The sequence below is a fragment of the Tiliqua scincoides genome, chromosome 9, assembly GCF_035046505.1.
Source record: "Tiliqua scincoides isolate rTilSci1 chromosome 9, rTilSci1.hap2, whole genome shotgun sequence".
NCBI lineage: Eukaryota > Metazoa > Chordata > Lepidosauria > Squamata > Scincidae > Tiliqua > Tiliqua scincoides.
This window is the reverse complement of record NC_089829.1, coordinates 7,100,295-7,120,694: the sequence shown is the minus strand read 5'-3', so window position 1 is coordinate 7,120,694 and position 20,400 is coordinate 7,100,295. Positions and strand designations below refer to the sequence as shown.

General features: G+C 42.2%; 1 protein-coding gene across 2 annotated transcripts in view; it reads right to left on the bottom strand.

The window, feature by feature from the left end:
* PRKCZ (protein kinase C zeta) overlaps positions 1-20,400 on the bottom strand; it is a 122,408-nt gene that overhangs the window by 96,540 nt on the left and 5,468 nt on the right. For both annotated transcript variants that reach the window (XM_066636820.1, XM_066636821.1), the window contains exons 3-5: positions 16,766-16,887; positions 12,689-12,778; positions 10,173-10,223 (exon numbers count right to left, since the gene is read on the bottom strand). In XM_066636820.1, the coding sequence (XP_066492917.1) occupies positions 10,173-10,223; positions 12,689-12,778; positions 16,766-16,887 (263 nt within the window). The remainder of the gene's footprint in view (positions 1-10,172; positions 10,224-12,688; positions 12,779-16,765; positions 16,888-20,400) is intronic.

Genomic DNA, 20,400 nt, shown 5'->3' with positions numbered 1-20,400 from the left:
GTCAAAAGGTCATTCAATATAAAGGTCTGAATAAGATAGCTGGACATGATTGTGAAGAGAATGGACTTGAAAGCACACACAGGGGAGCAATGTAGACGCGATACCACTACAATATCCATCCCCAAACATGATCAAGGGACAGTAATAGGATTATACACTCCCTCCTCTCATACAGTAATTCCTCTTCCTTGTTGATTTAAACTATGACTGACATCAGCACCACCATTAACCACATTCACTGTAGTCAGGTTTTGAAACCAACTCCTGCTGGTTAAGGTTAAGGGATTATACTTGAGGATCAGGTGAATTATGCTATTCCTACAGCAGGAGACAAAGCTGACAAGTGTGGGAGATGGGGAAAATGCTTTGTCATGTTCATATACAGCATAACTAAAAATTGCTCTAGTTCTATTATACAAAGCCAAGCCATTTTTTATTGTCTCAAGGAAGATTAATGTCCAGTTATGAGGCTAGAGGTATGCAAAATCAGCACAGTCATGTGCTATGGAAAGTCAAACCCAACAACGCCCCCTTTAATAGTCATCCCTACCACAGGCCAGGATCTAAAGAACTACTTTAGGAACATCCAAGTGCTTGGAATGACCTATACCAGTGATATTCAAACTGGGGCGTCATGACGCCCAGCCTGTGGGTCCTGGCTTCTGCCCCCTTAAGGGGCGGGGGCAGCCAGGAGACAGGGGGAAGGCAGCAGCGCATCCACAGGATCGTGCAGCTCAGGGGGGCTGCAGGGGCTTGGGTGCACTTACCCAAGCCTCCTGCAGCCTCCCGGGGGTGCGGGGAGTCCTGTACGAGCGCCTGCAAGGCGACCCAGGTCAAGGAAAGGGAGAGTGGGGCGCTCGCGCTCCACTTCCGCTGTTGCAGAGGCAGAGCAGATCACTCCACTCTCCCTTTCTCTGACCTGGGGCACCCTGCAGGCGCTCACGCAAGGCTCCCAGCACACAGGGATGGCTGCTGCAGAGACTGGTGAGTGCATCCCAGTCCCTGCAGCCCCCTGAGCGATGCAATCCTGGGGATCGCGTCACTGCCTTCCCCCTGCCCCTGTTGCCTCCCCTCCCACCCCCACAAAGACTTACTGCAGGTTTCAAACTCCTGGAGAGTTTGAAAACCGCAGACCTATACTTTTGTTAAAAATTTCCTTTGAACAGCAGGCTCCTATACCAGGTCACAATCTGCTTTTGAATGCCTTTGCAGTTGCAAAAGCAGAATGACATGAAGGACAGCCTTTTGAGTCAAGCAAAAACCCAATGCCATCTTGCGTGCAGGAACTAGTTGCATGATTCGTTCTGTCTCAGCCACTAATTCTGATCATTTGCAATACCCCCCCCCCCCCAAAAGTAGAAAGGAATTAAGCCAGAAGTCATCCTAATCAAGTTACCAAATCTCACACACACAAATCTGGCTTATAAAATGTATCCTCTTAAAGCCTGGTATTTATTTTTCAGACCCAAGACAAGCCAAGGAGGAAGAGAATTACAATGCACACAAGAAAGGGCAAATGCAAGGATTTCAGATACTCCTGAGAAACTACAGTATAGCTAATTGAATACCCTAGTGAAGTTTTATTTATTACAAGGTTCATTGTACTATTCCCCCACCCCAAAATCTGTCTTGATAAAGCCCTGTTCCTTAGTAGTTGCAGTACAAAAGAACTGCCCTCTGCAAGCAACACTACGTCTTCAGAATTGTCTCTATAGTCGCAGTCGCTCCTTTCTTCACTGGGGGATGGGATCTGTTCACGTGCTCTGAATAACCTAATCACTGCTGCTAATATAGCAACAAATGAAGGGAAAACCTATCCTTATGAGCCTGCACAATATTTATAGGCCACAAACCAACCATCCATGTACTGTTATTTCCTTCCATTTGAAGAACACGTAGTATTCTAATGTACAACATAATGTCTCCCACAGATCCAACAAACATTCCTAAGGGAAGATGCTGATTAAACACCAGGAAAACATACACACAAGCTTCAAGCCCTATGATTTAATTTTTCAATAAGAATGCAAGGCAAATGGAATACAAGCAACAATAACTGGCAGTAATAGACCATATGAACAACAAATAAGTACCTGATAAAACAATGCATCTTTTTTATATGACCGAAGACCATCATAAACAAATATAATTATATTGTACAACTCAGTGTCCAAACAGGATGCATTTCATTACACATTCACACACCACATTGCTATACAGTAAACAGAAGCAAAAAGACACTACCCCTGCCATTGCCCAGCTGAAAAAGAAGCCAGATAAAGCACGAGTGTGTGTGTCAGCCACCAGCTATGACACAAAACAACATTTTGAGCATTAAACATATTGATTCAGCCCAATGTAGCAATGCAGTACATCCTACTTCTCCTTCAGTATGACGACAGAATGCACTAGTCCATTTCAGGGTCCTTGCGATGCAACGAATATAATCAATTCACTAAATCAATCTGTGCGATAAAGAAAAAAAAAACATGCTTACAAGAAACAGGCCCCAAAACACACATACCGTCAGGCTTTTTGGGATACATTTCCTTCATTAATCTCCCTTCGCGGCAGCATCACTCACTCTGCACACTCCTCTGTCTGATCTTCCCCCTAAAAAACCCGTCACCTGGCAAGAACACGTCTTTTCAGGGCAATTTCTCTCCCCCCCCCCCCCCCGCCAGTATTTCTTGGAGCTCTTTCACAGCCACATCCCAGTACGTGCAAGAGACAGCAGCATATATCTGTGTTTGTAGCAATTGTGGTTGCAAAGGAGAGCTTGGTGGCTAAGGCAACTAGATAACCAAAATGCTGATTCCCATTACCTCCTGTACCACATGCACAGACATACTGCATCAATGGTCTCGGTCCACAACAATCGCAGTAAAGGCACATAAAAATCTACAGAAAAGAAATGCATTACTCACTGGGTTTTATTCTTTTGCTTCCTCAGCATGTAATTCTGTATGCTTTACAAATGCAGGAGGTATGCAGTGAGGTTTCCCCCCTTGCCTTTATTTCACTGATGCTGCTGTTTGAATAGCACTAGGCACCAAAAGGACAGCAGACAGAATCAGAATGAACATTTAAGAGCAAATATTTAATGGAAGCCTGGTTATCCTGTGCTCTCTCTCTCTTTCACATCTCTGCCTCATGCATCCAGGCACGGGTGGTACTGGCTCCCTTGGGAGGCTGTAGCTCGCAGCTGAGGCACAAACTAAAACATGGCATGGATGTCAAGGAACTGATGACAGAAAGCACAAATACTCCTGTAATATAGCAGAGACCTTCTTAATAGATACACATTAGCAGGCCACAGCAAGCCACTAAGACAGAGAGGTATTGTTACAGCACTGGGTAGACAAGGCATCAAACAGCAAACCAGATCAACAGTGAAAGTTGTCAAGAACAGATTGCTTTTATGAAAGGGAGCCACAGCCACCATCAAGCTCAACTGTTACCTCTCAAATAAGCGTACAGAACACACATCCAGTTTCTTGCTAACGACGCAGAAAACAACACAATTTCTAGCACAGAGTACCTAAAACTATGCCTCACGATGTGGTTTACTATATTTGCCAACACGTAATTTAGTCAGTGGCTTCTTAGGCCCAAGAGCAAGTGGGCAGGTGGTGCTGACATCCAAGAGAATGCTGCATTTCACATCCAAGAAGGAATTGGTATCCATAAACCACGAGGAAGCCCCAGTATCCTACAGCCGTGGTCCACAGAACAGAATTCCCATTTTGATATGGGTACAGCTCATCTGCCCTGATGAGACAAACAGTTGTGGCCAGCTATGGGTGAGAAGCAAAAAAAAAAAAAGGTTTCCAGACATGCAGGAGTCCAGACAGGAAGCGGAGGGGTGAAAACACCAACGGGGTCATTCGTGTGGACAAAGTAATTGTGCAGCCCTATTTTAGAAGAGAATGCCACTGTCTACTGATGGATTCACATGAGGGCATGGAAAAAGTCTGAGTACACTTTAAGCACTTTTATTTCTTCAGCTTTTGCGCAAAATACAATTCAATAAGTTTTATGAACAGAGCCGGAAGCAGCAGCTCAAAGAAAAACAAAGATACAAATCAACCCTACTGAAAAAAACCAGAATCCTTTTTAAATCTTTACTCATAGGGACAAGCAGCAAATCTTATTTTCCCATGGAACCAAGGCAACTGGTAGTCATAGTTTACCTTTAGTCATACCAATTTAAAAGCATTTAAATAAAATAATTCTTCTGCTTCTAAGAGTACTACCGTTTGCAAGAAAAATGTAAGCACACAGAACATGCTACCAGAAAATACTGTGTGTAGTTCACATATTTTAAATAAGCATTCTATCATAATTTAATGAGAATAAAACATGCATTCTCCAATCCAGTAGGGAGAGACAGTTCGCCCAACTGCAATCTATCCAACACATTCCAGGACATCCATATTTTTGTACAATTGTAGAAAATTAGTCTGCACTAACAGATTGCCAATGTAAGCAGCAGCCTATTTTGAGTGAATGGGGAATTAAAATGTATCACTTTTGTCCCCAAAAATAAATTTCCAGGCATAGAAGTTTAAATATAGTTCACTGCAAACAATACCAGACAGAGAAAAAGCGAGAACTTAAAAACCAATTAGAGTTATATTTACAGAAAGTTTCTGAAGTCTCAAGTTACTTCCAGCGGGAAATAACAGTAAACAATAAACATCTAGCAAAATGCCTACTGTATGCTTACTGATCAAAGCATACAGAATGAAGCTATGTAGACACCAGGATTTTACTACTAATGAGAGTATTAAATGGAGGTTCGCTGTTTTTCATATGCAAGCATTGCTAATGCAATACAGAACAGCTCACAGAGTTAAAAACCAACCCTGCAATATGATTTATTGGTTGGTGATTGAACATAGCCAGCTCTTACAATTTCAAACCTCTAGGAAGGTCCCATAGCTGCAGAAGACCATAAGTGCAGAATTCATTCATGACATCTTAAGAAGTCGGGTTCAAAAAAGTCAGTCACACGTGCAGTCTACCAGACAAGCTTTTCAAATGACATAAGAGTGATTCAATCTGACCGCTAACACAGCAGTGCTGCAAGCATTTTACGTGCCAGCAGAGAACTAGGTCAACTGAGTTGCATGAATCTATAGAGATCCATAATTTATAAATACAACTGCCTAATCAAGACCCTCCAATTTAATACCAAGCCAAATAAAAGAACAATTGCCTTGTGGCACCTTAAAGTCTAACATATGGCATGTAGCATAAGCTTTCTTTGACAACTCAAATACATTGTAGAGTACGAAATTTGCAAGTATTTGGGGCCTCTATAAACAACTAAAGAATTAACACACTGAAAATAAGTCATAACCACCTACGGAGAGATATGCTTTCATCCAGACCATGAAGCAGCAGAATTTGACCCAGTGGCATTTTATTCTATGTTGTTTATCACCATTATCTATTTTATGGTTTTACTAGGCTTCAATTTGTTTAATAATAATAATACAGGTATTTATATACCGCCTTTCTTGGTCTATTCAAGGCGGTTTACATAGGCAGGCTATTTAAATCCCCGTAGGGATTTTTACAATTGAAAGAAGGTTCTATCTTCCAAGAACCACAATATTCAGATGTTTCTTTCTGATCTGGCTTCACATTCTGGCCTCCATCCTCCCACGCTCAGAGCAGGTGGAATAACTCGGCTCAGCTGCTTCAAGGTCGCACGGTGTCGGTGGCCTCAAACCTTGTGGATGTTATCTTCAGGCAAATGGAGGCTCTACCCTCTAGACCAGACCTCCTGCCCACTCCTGCCCTCCCTCCTGTTTACTGTAAGGAGTCCTGAATCTTATAAGAAGAGCGGAATAGAAGTTTTAAAAACACAGCAACTTCACTTTCAATAGTCACAACAACAAAGGTAAGGGAGGTTGCTTTTAATTAAATCATGAAATCTTGTTTTTATTGCCCATGGTGGGGAGAGAGACTGGAACCTGTGAAGGAGGTAGCAAAAAGGCTCATATATTCCCCAGTTCTTCATCATGAAGTTATACCTGTTAGGGAAGCTGCAGGTTGATCAAAGGGAGTAGTGTGTAGTGCAGGGGTGTCAAATATAAGGCCCCAGGGGCCAGATGCGGCCCCCGGAAGTTTTTTATCCGGCCCTTAGGCTCTCAGCTGCTGAGCAGTGCTGAGGTGTTACCACTGAAACAGCTGCTCACTTGAAAAATGGGCTTTCCCATATTTTGAAATATGATCAAGATTTGCGTATTTTCTCTTCCGCCATTTGCAGTTGATGAACTTCTATATGAGAGCAAGGTGCTGATTTCTGGTCATCTGCTGCTTAATAATGTCACTTTCTGCTTAATGACTTCACTTCTGGCCCTCAACAGGCGCCCTGAATGTTAACTTCGGCCCTCTGTATGAAACGAGTTTGACACCCCTGGTCTAGTGGTTAGTGCTCATTACTCCCATCCCTGCTCTGCATTTCAATGAATTAGGCCAATGACTGAATGAGGGAGAGGGGGACAAAAACTTGTAGGTATCTGCCGCTGCCACCTAAGAATGGGGAAGTCAAAGTGAAAGGGGGGCATCTCCACCTTGAGGGCCCTTGAGCAGGGTAGAAAGATAGGGTATAAATCTCTTGAATGAATGAATGAAATGTCTAAGACCTCCTTCCCAGGAAAGCACAAAAACCAACAGTTTAAAACCAAAGCACAGGCATAAGTGATCTAGGAATATGCCAACCTACTCAGTTACCAGTGACCATGAATTAGGCAGGTAACATGTCAGAGCAAAACAGTTTATTAAAACCCAAAAGAAAAGAGAAGTAAACAAAAATGGGGGAGGGGCAGTAGGCTAACTGCAAAGAAAGCAAGCAGACTTGGAAGCAGTGGGGCACACACAATTACAACTTAAAAGCAAAATAATTCCTCCATACACCTGAGTCTCACTGTTCTCTATCTGGTGCTTACTCCAATGCCGACTTGAAGAATCAACTGCACCACCTGGATCCCTAGGAGGCAGATGGCAGTTTTCTCTGAGGGAGCCAACTAGAACCCACACAAACATCCTTGTGCTTGACCCTAAAATATATTAATTTTATGATGTCATAGGGCCATCTGCACGGATGAGGAAAAGCGACTTGGGCACCACCTCACCGTTAACCTAGACAGGTGGGCTTGGCTGCCCAATTAATTAGGGGACACATTTTAATTTCAGCAGGAGGGTTGACTGGAAGCTATTGTTTTTGGGGGAAGCCCAGTCATGAAGACAGAGTAGTCCATATCTTGCACGTGTAGCTCTTTAGTAACGGTGTTCCAAACAAAGAACCTCTGAGAAAAGCATCCCAAGATAACGGCTGCTGTCTCTAGGATGTCAGGCAGCGATCTGGGAGGTTACAGCATCCCAAAGTCCCCTTGGGAAGAGGCTACAAGTGTTCAGAAATAAGGAAAAAAACAGCAAAGAGGGAGAAAGAGTATTCATCACACTATTGGCAGGGCAGAGTTGCACAGCTCTTGTCTACAGGAACTGCGGCTCATTTGTTTTTTTTTCAGCCTCCATAAGGCAGGCCATGAACAGAGAGGTACAGAGAATAATAATCAGGATGAAGAGGCTGTAGGCAATCACTGGGGCAATTTTGTGCAATAGTTAAGACCTTTCATACTGGTTTGTGTGCAAGTTCATAGCAGCCTTCTAACTCAGGATACAGTAACATGCTCCCTCAGTGTTGAAAACCTGTGCCAATACAGCCTCTAGCAGACATTGTCCTTAGCAGGCTTCAGGGTCTAGAACCTAAGCTTCTGGTTTTCTGAGCAGACACTGAACCCATCGTCGCACATCTGTAAGCAAGAGTTACCATTACCAATTTTAGCATGTGAGCTTGCACGCTCATACTCAAGCGAGACAAATCAAGGGCTAATAAGCCTCTTTCAGCATATAATAAATAATCATATGTTCACCACAGCTGTTTGTGTGGAAAAACTGCACAGTAAGAATCACCATAATCAAATTCTCCTACTCTCATATTTGGCTGTTGGAGGGGGGGGGGAAAGGAGGCTCTCTGAGACAGCCAAAATCAGAGTGTACATAAGGTCTCGGTTGAGGGGGTTTGTTCCTTTCTTCTATGTATGAAACCTCACCCCAGATGAGACACAAAATATGTTTGAGTGCATATCTGCAATCCATTTTGATGAATAAAGATGGTGGTAAGGCAGGATTTTAACACACAGGCACACGCACAGTGTTAAACAAATCACAGACTGAACTACAAAGTCCAGCTGCATGTCAAGATGCTAAAAGGACTGGGCAAGCCTGCACAACATCAGACTATCCCACCAGATCATTTGTATGTAACTGCAAAATGTTTATTGTGCATCTGAGGGCAAGAGCATCCACAGCAAGGCCTGCTTTGACAACTTGAACGTATGGGAAGGAACACATAGGAACAGCAGCCACTCCAGTTTCTACATTTATGGTGCTCAAGGCCATATACAGTACCTTGAACTGAGCCAGAAACAAAATGGAAGCCCAATTCATGAGAAATTGGGGTGATGTGATCCCACAAAGAAGTCCCAGCAGACAAACTGGCTGCCACATTTTGTACTAACTGAAGTCTCCAAACACTTAACAGACAGTCCCATGTATATACAGGAGATTGCAACAGTTAAGCAGGGAGGAGGCCAGACTGTTGTTAACTGTAGCTAGATCAGAACTCCCCAGAAAAGGTCACAGCTGGTGGTTTTCTTGGTTTTATAGCAACCAATAAAAATGAACAGATTTCATTATTAATTTTAGAAGAAGATCTTTTTACAAACTTCTAGGTCAGTGTTTCTCAAACTGTGGGTTGGGACCCACTAGGTGGGTCACGAGCCAATTTCAGGTAGGTCCCCTTTCATTTCAATGTTTTATTTTTAATATATTAGACTTGATGCTGCAATAGTATGTGACTGCATTTGGGGAAACGTTACAGATCTGTACTTTTAACAGGCTACAATGTCTATGCTTTTCACAATGACAGTAAATGGGACTTACTCCTGGTAAGTCTGGGTAGGATTGCAGACTAGGATTGTTAAAAATTTTCCTGCTTGATGTCACTTCCAGTCATGACATCACTTCTGGTGGGTCCCAACAGATTCTCACTCTAAAAAGAGGGTCCTGGTGCTAAAAGTTTTAGAAGCACTGCTGTGTTATTGGTGAAAAATGCCAATAACAGCATTGTCATAATTTGACACGTGCAGAGAATCACCAAAACCTGGGCAAAGAAACCTATATATATGATTTAATTGCTCTCGCAGTAAGATCCAGTGGGTCTCGATCTAATTTGATCCAGCTTGTGGATGTAGATCTTATCTGCTTGTTTTCCAGATCTTTCCATTACTACTAATTTGTTGCTTCCGTGTTAACTATGGAAATTAGACAAAGTTTATAAACAGTCTCTCTTATTTACAGGTCACCTGTGGCAGGAAGGTTTTACAGAAGTTGAGATCTCTAATCTTTTTAATCCACAATTTACGATGCATGGGGAAAACTTGTAAAAAAAAAAGAGGCATGGGCTATTAATTTTTATGGACTTACCTGCAAGGATAAATTTGGCGACACCATTTACGTAGGCATAAATGTAGGTGTAGGGGAACATAGGGCCTCAAGTACAATGGTTTCATCTTAGAAACATGATGGATTTAGCTGCCTAATGTGTAGAACTCTTCAACTCACAAGTCTACACACGCCTACTTGAACAGCAGTTAAACCAAAAGAAGATATCAATTTGCCCCTAATTGTGTCAATTATTTCTTTCTGCAGAAACGTTAGCTGAGATGCAAAGAGCTACTTTAGATGTACCCAAAGACTTGGGTATGCTCAGCCAGTCTGGGTTTTTTTTTAAAAAAACTTTGAACAGTACAATACTCGCACCCACATCCACACACCCCACTGCTATAACACAAACCAGTTATGAAACTCCCCACTGTTTCAAAAAAAAAGTTTTGTCAGGGAGAAACAGCAGCAACAGAGGTGAGAAACACATCCAAACCTCCCTTGCATGAACAGAGCTAGTCAAACAATCCTTTGGATCTAGGCTAGTATTTACAAACAAACAAAGAGATGTCACAATCTTTGTTGTGTTTAGAAAGACTGTGAAGCACACGGACAAATAAGAACATAAATCATCACACTCCAGTACTTACTGTCTTCTCCTGGACACGGCATGCCTGGTTTTTCTGGAATGCTGGGGAAAACTGCAACAAAATATCAAATATGTATTAATTTCTAGTGATTTACTGCTTACAGAAAGAATGATTATAGATTACTTCCCCTATACGGACTTCAAGACAACGGATACTTGAAATAACTTCATTTTTAATAATGAGCTGAAAGATAGAAGAGAGTTTTATAACCGATAAGAGTAGGTGAAGACTTCACTGCAGAAGGCAACAAAAAGCCCAGGCAATGGTGACCTACGAGATGTATGATAAAGCAACAGGTGCTAAGGACGAGTTCATAAGAGGAAAGGTACTTGAGGGATTGACAGAGCACTCTTCCAGGAAAGGGCAATATGAAGAAGCACACATGAAGAAGTGGGAAAACTAAAACTGGCAGATATGCTTACACAGAAGGCAGCAAGAGATATATGGTCAACTTGGTGTCTGGTTTCTGTGGATACAAGCTTAGTTCTTACTCTCCTGGCTGGTTGGATTTGGATTACTTTTTAATGCTATTGGTTAAATGCTTGGTTTTTTATTGTAGTTTTCAATTCCAAACTTTGCTAGTAGCCCTGAATATTTTTGTTAAACTAATAAAGCAAGACAAACAAAATAGATTAAATATCACATGACCCATTTACAGGTGGAGCCTGTTTTTCCGTGAATTTTTCATCCATAAATTTGGCTCAATGCGGGTCCCCTGGATCTGCACTGAGCCAGACTGGGCTCCACCTAAGGCCTCCAAAGGGAACCAGAGCTGCGCTCCAATCTCCTCCGAAGGAGGAGTTTCTCTAGAGGGATTCCCTGGGCCTCGGAATGTCTTATAAGGTGAAAAAGCGTCACTTCCTGTTTCCCTTGGGAAACCAGAAGGGGTTTTTTTGGCCTCTCCAGGTCATTCTGAAGCCTGCAGAGGCAGTGGGCGGGTATGCACTGCCTCTCTGGAGGGGGATCCGAGTGCAACGCTGGTCCCCTTTGGAGGGAGAAAGGAATGGAAAATTGCAGATTTGATTATACACGATTTTCAGTATCAGCGAGGGGTCTAAGAACTCAGAAATCCCACTGAGTTCAATGGGATCTACTCCTAGGTAAGACTGATAGGATTGCAGCAAGTTACTCTGCAGAACTCCCTGCTTTGCAAGGCATAGCTGGAGCCCCTCTTGCCAGTGTTTCAATGCAGTTTCAAGATGCTTCTGTTACTAAAGGCCTTTGTTGGCCTACTAGGAGTGTTCCTTGCCTCCCTGCAACCATTTTCAGTATGTATTAAAGAGTTGCCTCCCTTCTGAATGTGTTCTTCATTTGAAAAGGCAGGATATAAATCTTTTTAGTAATAATTAATTTATTGTGCCATTTTCATTCTTGTGTTTTTCTCTAGTAATCTGCTTTATATTTCTTTTAAGAAAAATATATCTGCCCCAATATCAAACAAGTGAACAAAAAATCTCCCTCTTCAAAAGGGGATTTCTTGAAAGTGAGATTAATACTCTGGAGCAGGGGTGTCCAAAGTTTTTTGCAGGAAGGCCACATAACCTCTCTAACATTGTGTTGAGGGCCAGGGGAAAAAAGAATTTGCATTTAAAATTTGAATAAATTTACATGTTTACATAAATGTATATATTAAAGATGAATTTATATGAATGAATGAAGGTTTTACAATAGCTATAAAAGGCCTTGCACAAAGGAAAGCTGGCCTTTCCTTTGCTGCCGCTACTGCATCACAGACATGACACAGCAAGCAGTGGAGGGAGCCCTCAACCCACAGCTCATGCGAGAGGTTAAACAGTCACCCTCATGCTGAGAGCAGCTGCATCAGGCCAGTGCAGGCTCCAACAAATCTCCGGAGGGCCAGAGTCTCACTGGAGACTGGGGGCTCATTGAGGGCCACACTGGGAATCCTCGAGGGTCGCAAGTGGCCCCAGGGCTGGGGTTTGGGCACCCCTGCTCTGGAGGAACTAATGTAATCTGTCTGAAAATCTCAATGAAGACCACCACAGGTCAAAAAGGGCTTGTTGCTTCAAGAACTCAAATGCCTAACGTTTAAAGTTGGTTCACAGCCATGTGAAAATCTGCATTTTGAGACAAATTGTTATTTAACTAGTTTTCCTATTTATTTTCATGCATCTTTTAAAAAATTAAACATTGCCTATGCTGGATATTTACTGCATTGTTCCTTAACTATCTGCAAAGCTTCCAAATATCAGACAGGCCAGCAGGATCACATCATAACTGAGCATTAGATGCAAGGATCCTATTTTTCACATTATTACAAGAGGAGGCAAGGAAAACAGCGTAAGCACATGGAGAAGAGGGATTTAAGCAGCAGCAGCCCTTCAGTTACAAAGTCATTTCGGAAAAGAGGAAGAAAATTAAGTGGCAAGAGCAAAACCAGACTCTTTGCTCCACATTTCTGACAGCAAACCAATTTTACTATCAGTGCATCAGACAAGGAGGTCTGCACTTCTCACAAAAATTAAACTGAAATCTTCAGACAGAACATTACTTGCCATGAATAATGAGCCCTTCGTCTCTGTGTTGACAGTACAAGCGGAATGCTTCTTCCAATTCCATCTGAGATGAAATGGTACACGGATCACCTACCAAAAGAAAAAGAACAAAAGGATGACGACTCTGGAAACAAATTGAGCATCTGATTGCATTTTGGGTTGCAGTTTATCTGCTTTCAAGGGCGTAATTTGAGCCTTGTTTTTATTTATTTTAAACACACTTGTGGACTGCTTCGCTCCCAATGGAAAAGGCTACCAGGCTTAAAATCCATAACATAAACACAATTTAAAACAGCAACTACAAAGAACCGGTAATCAGATAATAAAAAACAAAAAAGCAACTGAGGCAGAAAAGGAACACAGACAGAGGCACTGCAAACCAGACTACTCAAAAGCAAGTCAGCTTAGAAAGAAAGGTCTTGACTGCCTGCTTGAAGGTAGACAGCATAGGGGCTAGCCAGGCTTTTAAGGGAAGGGACAAAATATCATAAGCAGGGAAAAAAATCTTATCACAAACCCCTGCTGATGCACCCTGGCTAGTGACAGGATGCCAAGGCAGGGAAATGCAGATTCTTAGGAGGGGAAACCCAGCAAAACTAAGCGCCACAATAAATGGGTTGTTGAAAAAGAATTCACCTTACTACTAAGGCTGGGATCCAGAGAGGCCCACATGTGCACACAAAGCCTTTCTCGGATGCATGAAGGCTGATTATTCTTTCCAGCCCCTTACAGCTCAAAGGACAGAATTCAAGATGCCCTCCAATATTTGGGAGACTTTTAGGTGAAACCAAAGGCTCTTGCTAAAAGCTGAAAAGCATCCCCACTCTGTACACAGGACACCTCATAAGGTGCCCTGGATCACAGCATTACAGAATTCACAGACTGGCTATCAACATAGTAACACTATTTAGCATTTAACACTTTCTAAGCGTGCAAAGTGTGTCATATGCAGTATTTTATCTACAACAACCTGCAAGCGCTATCCTTGAATTTCAAAGAAAGGGACTGAGGCCAGGAGGGAGTTATTTGCCTAAGGTCACCTAGTGAGATCATGGCAGAGCCAGTGTTCAAACTGGGGAAGTCCTTATTTGTAATCCAGTCTCTTAGCTACTACCTACATTAGCTCTCCTATAATTATAACTATGACATATTGCACCAATCTCTCAGCTCTTTTGAAGTGAACCAAGGCCTTTTCTGACAGAGGATATACAACTATGGAGGATAGCTGATCCCCATTTTCAAGCATTAGAACTGACACACACCAAGGGGATACTAGTTACAGCTCTTTTAACGTGATAGGGAAAAGGCTGTGGCAGACTTGCTGCATTAACCTGTACAGTATTTTCGTTCTGACCAAGAACAGATAGGAAGACCAGACTTAGGACAGTTTATCCAGCCACAGCCAGCAGGCTGCTAACTTGCATCCTGGGAAAATAAAAGTCTTACGTTTTTCCTAAAGTTTTCTCAAATCACAGGAGCCCATTCGCTAAAGAAAGGAGGAAGTAAAACGGAAAAATATCTAAAGGGTTATAAGGGCTGGGGAAACACCGATGAAGTATAAAAGGTCTTAAAATGCTTGCAGATCAATAAATGCTGGCTCCTTACCTGCCTAATATATTAAGAAAAATACGCTAAAGGAAAAAATAGGCAAAACCACAGATACAGCACGCAGCCCTCAAGGCCTTGAACACAGTGTTGAAAAATACAGAGTAGATATAAACATTGTTCCAAGGGAAAATGAATACTCTTCTGAATAGGACTGCTATATTTCTGACCTCTTGATCTTCATCTTAAGGAGCAAATAAGTCATGCCTGGAAATCAAAAAGGGCAACACTGCAAACTATAAGCATGCCCCCATATCTGCAGGGGTTCCGTTCCGGACCCGCCATGGAAAACACAAATCCGCAGATACCATGGGACCACTTTAAAAACATGCAGAAAGAATTCTGAAAGTCAAAAATAGCTCTCCTTACTTTTGGGCAGCAAAATTGCTGTGTTCTGAGTGCTCAAGGCAGTCTTCTAAGCTCCCTGCAGCCTCTTCTGGGGCACGCAGAGACTTTTCACCCAGGCTTGCTTCATGATGCATTCTGGGGCAAGCCTGGGTGAAGGGAGGGGCCTCCATGTGACCTGGAAGAAGCCTCAGGGAGCTTAGAAGACTGCCTAGAACCCTAAAAATGCAGCTATGTCACTGCGCAACAGTACAGAAAGCCATTTTCAGCTTTCTTCTGCAAGTTTTTCAAGTGGTCCCCCAGAATCCGTGGATAACTGAAACCACAGATATGGGAACCACAGATCTGTATAAAATACAGATGCCTGTATTTTTAATCTGATCACATTTATATTTCTTCCTCTGAAGATACCAGGACATCACATGCAGACCTAGCGAGATCGGCATCTTGGTCAAGGCCTCCTAATGACCTTGACAATAACCAAAATATACACAACAGAGGAAGGGGGGGGGAAAAAACTCTATCATCTCTCCTTTTGGCAAGCTACAGCCTGGATGAATTTCAAGTGACATACCATGGAAGTAAAAGGCTCATAAACAGAAGTCCTCAGAACTTCCCATTTCATCATCCAAGGGAGATGGGCCAGGAAAAAATAAAGCTCCTCCTTTCCCAATATTCCAGCTTTCAGATACAGCTCAGGTTTCAGATAGCAATTAACCACAGGCAAGCATGAGCAGCATCAGGACTGCTCAATGTCTGTCCTCCTACATGTCTTCAGAGGGACATCCCAAATACACACAAGTAACAAGCTCCCTCCATTTAATCAGTGTCTTAATACTCAAGATTTACCCCAGTTTTCTGGGACCAACGAAGTCTGAAGACAACAAGGGCATTAACTTTCAGCCTGTCAACTCTGTAGCACCAGGAGTGTTATGCTTGCACAAGCCCACCTACTCCAACAGAACCCTCAAGCCTTTGGCTCAAGTCGCTGCAGTGGATGGAGAAGGGCTGCAGAGGGAGGAGAACAAGCGGTAGTCATGAGAGGAACCGCTAACAGTACTCCCTATGCAACTTCCATTTATTCCCTTTCCCATATCATGTCCCACACTGCCGCTAGTGTGGTAGAACCCAGAGAGCCCCGCAAAGCATTTCACACTTGTGTTTGCTTACCTTTTGTTTAAAAGGATTCTAAAACTCTCAGCAAAACTAGGCCTGTTTACAGAAGTATTGTGCACAGCATATATGAAGATCTAGAGAAATGCTTTTTAAGAAATACACACCCTTGAAGTTCAAATTATGGAAAGCACGTTGCAACTGTATACAAGTGGAGCCTCTTTATCCATGGGGTTCCATTCTCAGACCCCCGCGGATATTAAAAACTGCGCATAACGAAACCTGCAGTTTTTGGACCTCATCTGAGCTCTGGAGGTGACCGGAGCACAGCTCCACTTGCCTATGGAGCCATTCTGAAGCCCATAGAGGGGGCACATGGCCTTTACAGACCTCAGAATGGCCTCCAAAGATCCTAGAAGGGCACTTGATTTTCAGTTGAAAACCAGAAGTGCTCTTCTAGGACCTCTGGAGGTCATTCTGGAGCCTCTGTGCCCCTTCTATGAGCCTTAGAAAAGACTCCAGAGGTGACCAAACATAATTCCGGTTGCCTCCAGAGGCTTCAAGTTAGGACAAATTTAGCTCAGTGGGGGTCCAGGGTCAAATCCACAGATAAGTAGGCTCAACCTGTAATTCATCATCTGTCTGTAGTTTCTGCAAATAATTCTAAGTACATAGAGCACACTAAAAAAAAACCACACACTTGACTTCAGACTGATAGGACATCAGGACTCCTATGGTGTTGTGACTCAAAAACCAAATCAGAATTGAGAGACTATTAACCCAGCACATGAGTTTTCAGAAAGGAATCAGTGTGAAGAATAGAATACCCCAATTATCAGCTCAAAGCCCTGCGATCTGAAATACAAGTCCCTAGATACTGAGAGCTGAAACTCAACGAGCTAAAATTAAAAAGCTACCCATTAGTATCTCCATCACAGCCAATGAAGTAATTGTTTTGTAAAACATATCTGAGATTAATGTTAGTAAAAGCATATTTATGCAAGTCTGAAATACCTTCGTTATCAATCCACTTGAGAGTAATTGGTTGCTCCTGCTGTAAATTGCACATCTCTCTCACTTCATTGCAAAGCTCATCAAAGTTCATGGAAGCACCCAAATTTGTTATGAGGATGTCCCTGGAAGAGATGAAATCACAGATTCAGTAGCTGCATTGCACTCGCTTGAGAACACACAGCATTTGCAAAAACAGACTGCTTCAATCAGTGCCCCCAGTGGCTTCACATTTCAAGATCTCACAGACAGTTTTTAAGGCCGATGGTTAACATTTGCTGCACGGGCAAGCAAGCATCAGAAAATAAAGTCAAGGATGAGAAGGCAGCCATGTTTGCCCCCATATCCTAACTGATAGCTCAATGGATGAAATCATAATATCAATCTATTAGCAATAATAATAAAAAGCATCTGTGTAGTACTTCAAGTCATACAAACACTTCACATGTTTTAGCTTGATGAACTTCTTCAATAAGTACTAATCCTTAAAACTGGTTTTTGCTTCAGGTCACTGAGCAGGTTCATGATGGAGGAGATGACTGAATTGGAAGAGACCTGATCCTCATCTCAGTCAAGTCACTATACCAGTGGTTCTCACACATTTAGAACTGGGACCTACTTTTTAGAATGAGAATCTGTCAGAACCCACTCAAAGTGATGTCATGACAGGAAATGATATCATCAAGTAGGAAAATTTTTCCTAGGCTACAATGCTATCCACATGAACCCAGGAATAAGTCCCATTTACTACCATTGTTAAAAGAATATACATAGTAGCTCATTAAAAGTACAGGTCTGTAACATTTCCCCAAATGCAGTCACATACCATGGTAGCATCAAGTTTAATATACAGTGATGCCTCGCAAGACGAATGCCTCGCACAATGAAAAACTCGCAAGACGAAAGCGTTTTGCGATTTTTTTGGTGACTTGCAAGACGAATTTCTCTATGGCCATGCTTCGCAAGACGAATTTTTTTCAGTTTTAAATCGCACTTCGTAAGACGAAAATTTCGCAAAACGAAACGACTCACGGAACGAATTAATTTCGTCTTGCGAGGAACCACTGTATTAAAAATAAAATATTGAATGGGTACCCACCTGAAATTGGCTTGCGACCCACCTAGTGGGTCCCAACCCACAGTTTGAGAAACACTGCGCTATACTACACTGGTTCTCAGTTCTCGGATGAGGAATTACAGAAAGCCTCATGAATTTTTCCCTGGTTATTTTGCTTACACTTGAATCTCACTATAACGACAACATCCTCCAGCTTTGGGGAAGGAGTTTTCCCTTCAAAAATTATAGGCCACCCAACACACACTCAGCATGTGGGCTATCTTCACAGTAGAGTATAAGAGCAAGTGCTGGGCCCCTGCCCAGACTGCATAGGAGAAGGGCCTTCAGGGTTCAGTGAGCTCTCTCATGCATTGCCGTTGCTGAGACCTGTACAATGGGGGCGTTTTATAATTACTATCTATATGCCAATGGAAGGAAAAGTGACTTGTGAGAAAAGAAAAATAGTTAATTTTTAAATCTCAATCAGTTTTGGGATTAATCATCACTTTGGAACAAGAACCAACCAAAACAAAAGCTACTAAGAATACCCAGGAAATTGCGCTGAAAAACTACAGAGGGAAAAAGATAAATCATGCTCCACTCCTGTTCTGATTAAGTACAGAAAAACAGAGGGAGGAGAAAAAAAGATCAGTCTACCAGCGTTTCTCAACTTTTGTCCCCGATGTACCACTTTGCATGGTCCACCTATCAGAAGCACCAGCTGAAGTAGCTAGCAATGACATCAGCACCAGTCACTTCCGGGTTGGGAGGCCAGACGCAAAGCAACGCAACATGACACACTGTTAAGAAGCTCAGGGCAGGTGGGAGGGATTTTTCAAGCACACAAAACCACACACTGGAGCTCTGTCCTCCAAGTCAAGCTTCCTATGCCGTTTGTCATGTTGCAGTCTCACTTCTGGGTTGCAGGTATCTGGGAGTGCCACAGGACACCACCTCAGGTACACATACCACTGGTTGAGAAACACTGGCATGAAGAACTGAGCCCTACTGCTGCAAAACAAGTCAGCCCAGGAGTGGCTGGGATCTACTTCTGAAAGTTGATATGAAGTCTTCGTTGACTGAGAAGGCCCTGCCTGCAGAGTAATTGGGAAGATTAACCTGTAGCACAATACTGTCCTCCTTTTAGGAAGAAAATCCTGTTCTTCACTCAAGATTTATGTCTGACTCCAACAGAAGGTGCAATTTTTTTTGTAAAGTACATACTTTTAGTAAGAGAGTTCTTCACATTCCTCAACATTTAGTCAACAGAGTTTCAATTCAGAAGAATTCAAAGAATTGCATATAACCAAGCAAGGAATCCTTTGCCCAAAAAGAATATTACATAAGTGAGGCCCATCCCTCAATCATCTAGTCCTGCCACCTAAGCAGCTCTAAGGTCAGTCACACCCAAGATACTGTACACAAATACTCACCCTCTCAGGTTTCCATGGAGATGCAGTGGCCACCACACACATTACAACTACTTCATGCTTACCTGAATAGGCTATTTGCTTAAGTATAATACTTAAGAACATAAGAACAGCCCCACTGGATCAGGCAATAGTAAAAGGCATACTGTATCATAAGCAGGCACCGTAAATTATTTAGCAGCTTTCTGAGTAACTCCTGCTGCTAATTCTGCCATTGTCTGGTATCAGTTGTCTTACCTGCTTGATCAGACAGAAACAGGAATCCACAGCCTCCACTGACATTGTGTCACGCCACATTTTTATATCAAGATTTGATGAACAGTTATTTACACAAATCTTCATGTATGATCAATAAAACTAAACTGAGTAATTAGGGATCCCTACATTGAAGATGTCAGCTTTACTGTTCTCCCACAGAGGATAATGGTATACAATTTCATTGAATCGTTATACTGACTCAGTAATTTGATGAAATTAATGCTCCCCCCAAATTACTACTTTTATTTAGAAACAGACTCACCAATAATGTAAGTGACTGAATGCTACTGAAAGAAAAATATTCAACTCTTCCATTTGTTTTATCTTTTATCTTTGATATAAATACTTCTTCCAGTAAACTCCATTAATTCAGAATATTTTGTTCTATTTTAGACTAAGATAAAAATATGGAAAAAGGCTCTCGTTTTAAGTGGAAGGCACCCCTTGCTTACATTCCACTTAGAAGAAAAATATTTTTCCATATTTTTAATTGCCTACAAACTTCCAATTACCTCTATACATTAAAAATTAAAGTTTTACTTCTAAGACTTTTATAAGTCAACTTCGTTTTAAAACAAAGCCCAAGCTCATCACTGGAGTTTGAGTCACCAAAGAGTTGCAGCCTATAGATTCTGAAGTCTGTGAACACTCTTTCAAATTAGTTCTGTCCATCAAGTTTAAAGACACCACACTGTATGGAGTGAGTTCTATTTCTTAATTGCACACCTCCCATTTCAAGTTAGATTTCCTGAGTATTCCAGGCAAAGGAAAAGTCACAAGAGTTAAGTTGTACAAATCCCATCCCATTCTTGGAACACACTCACAAGGCTGCTTTCTAGAAAGCCCAATCCATGGTGACTCAGCAGTACAATGGTATTTGCTCGCAAGCAAGG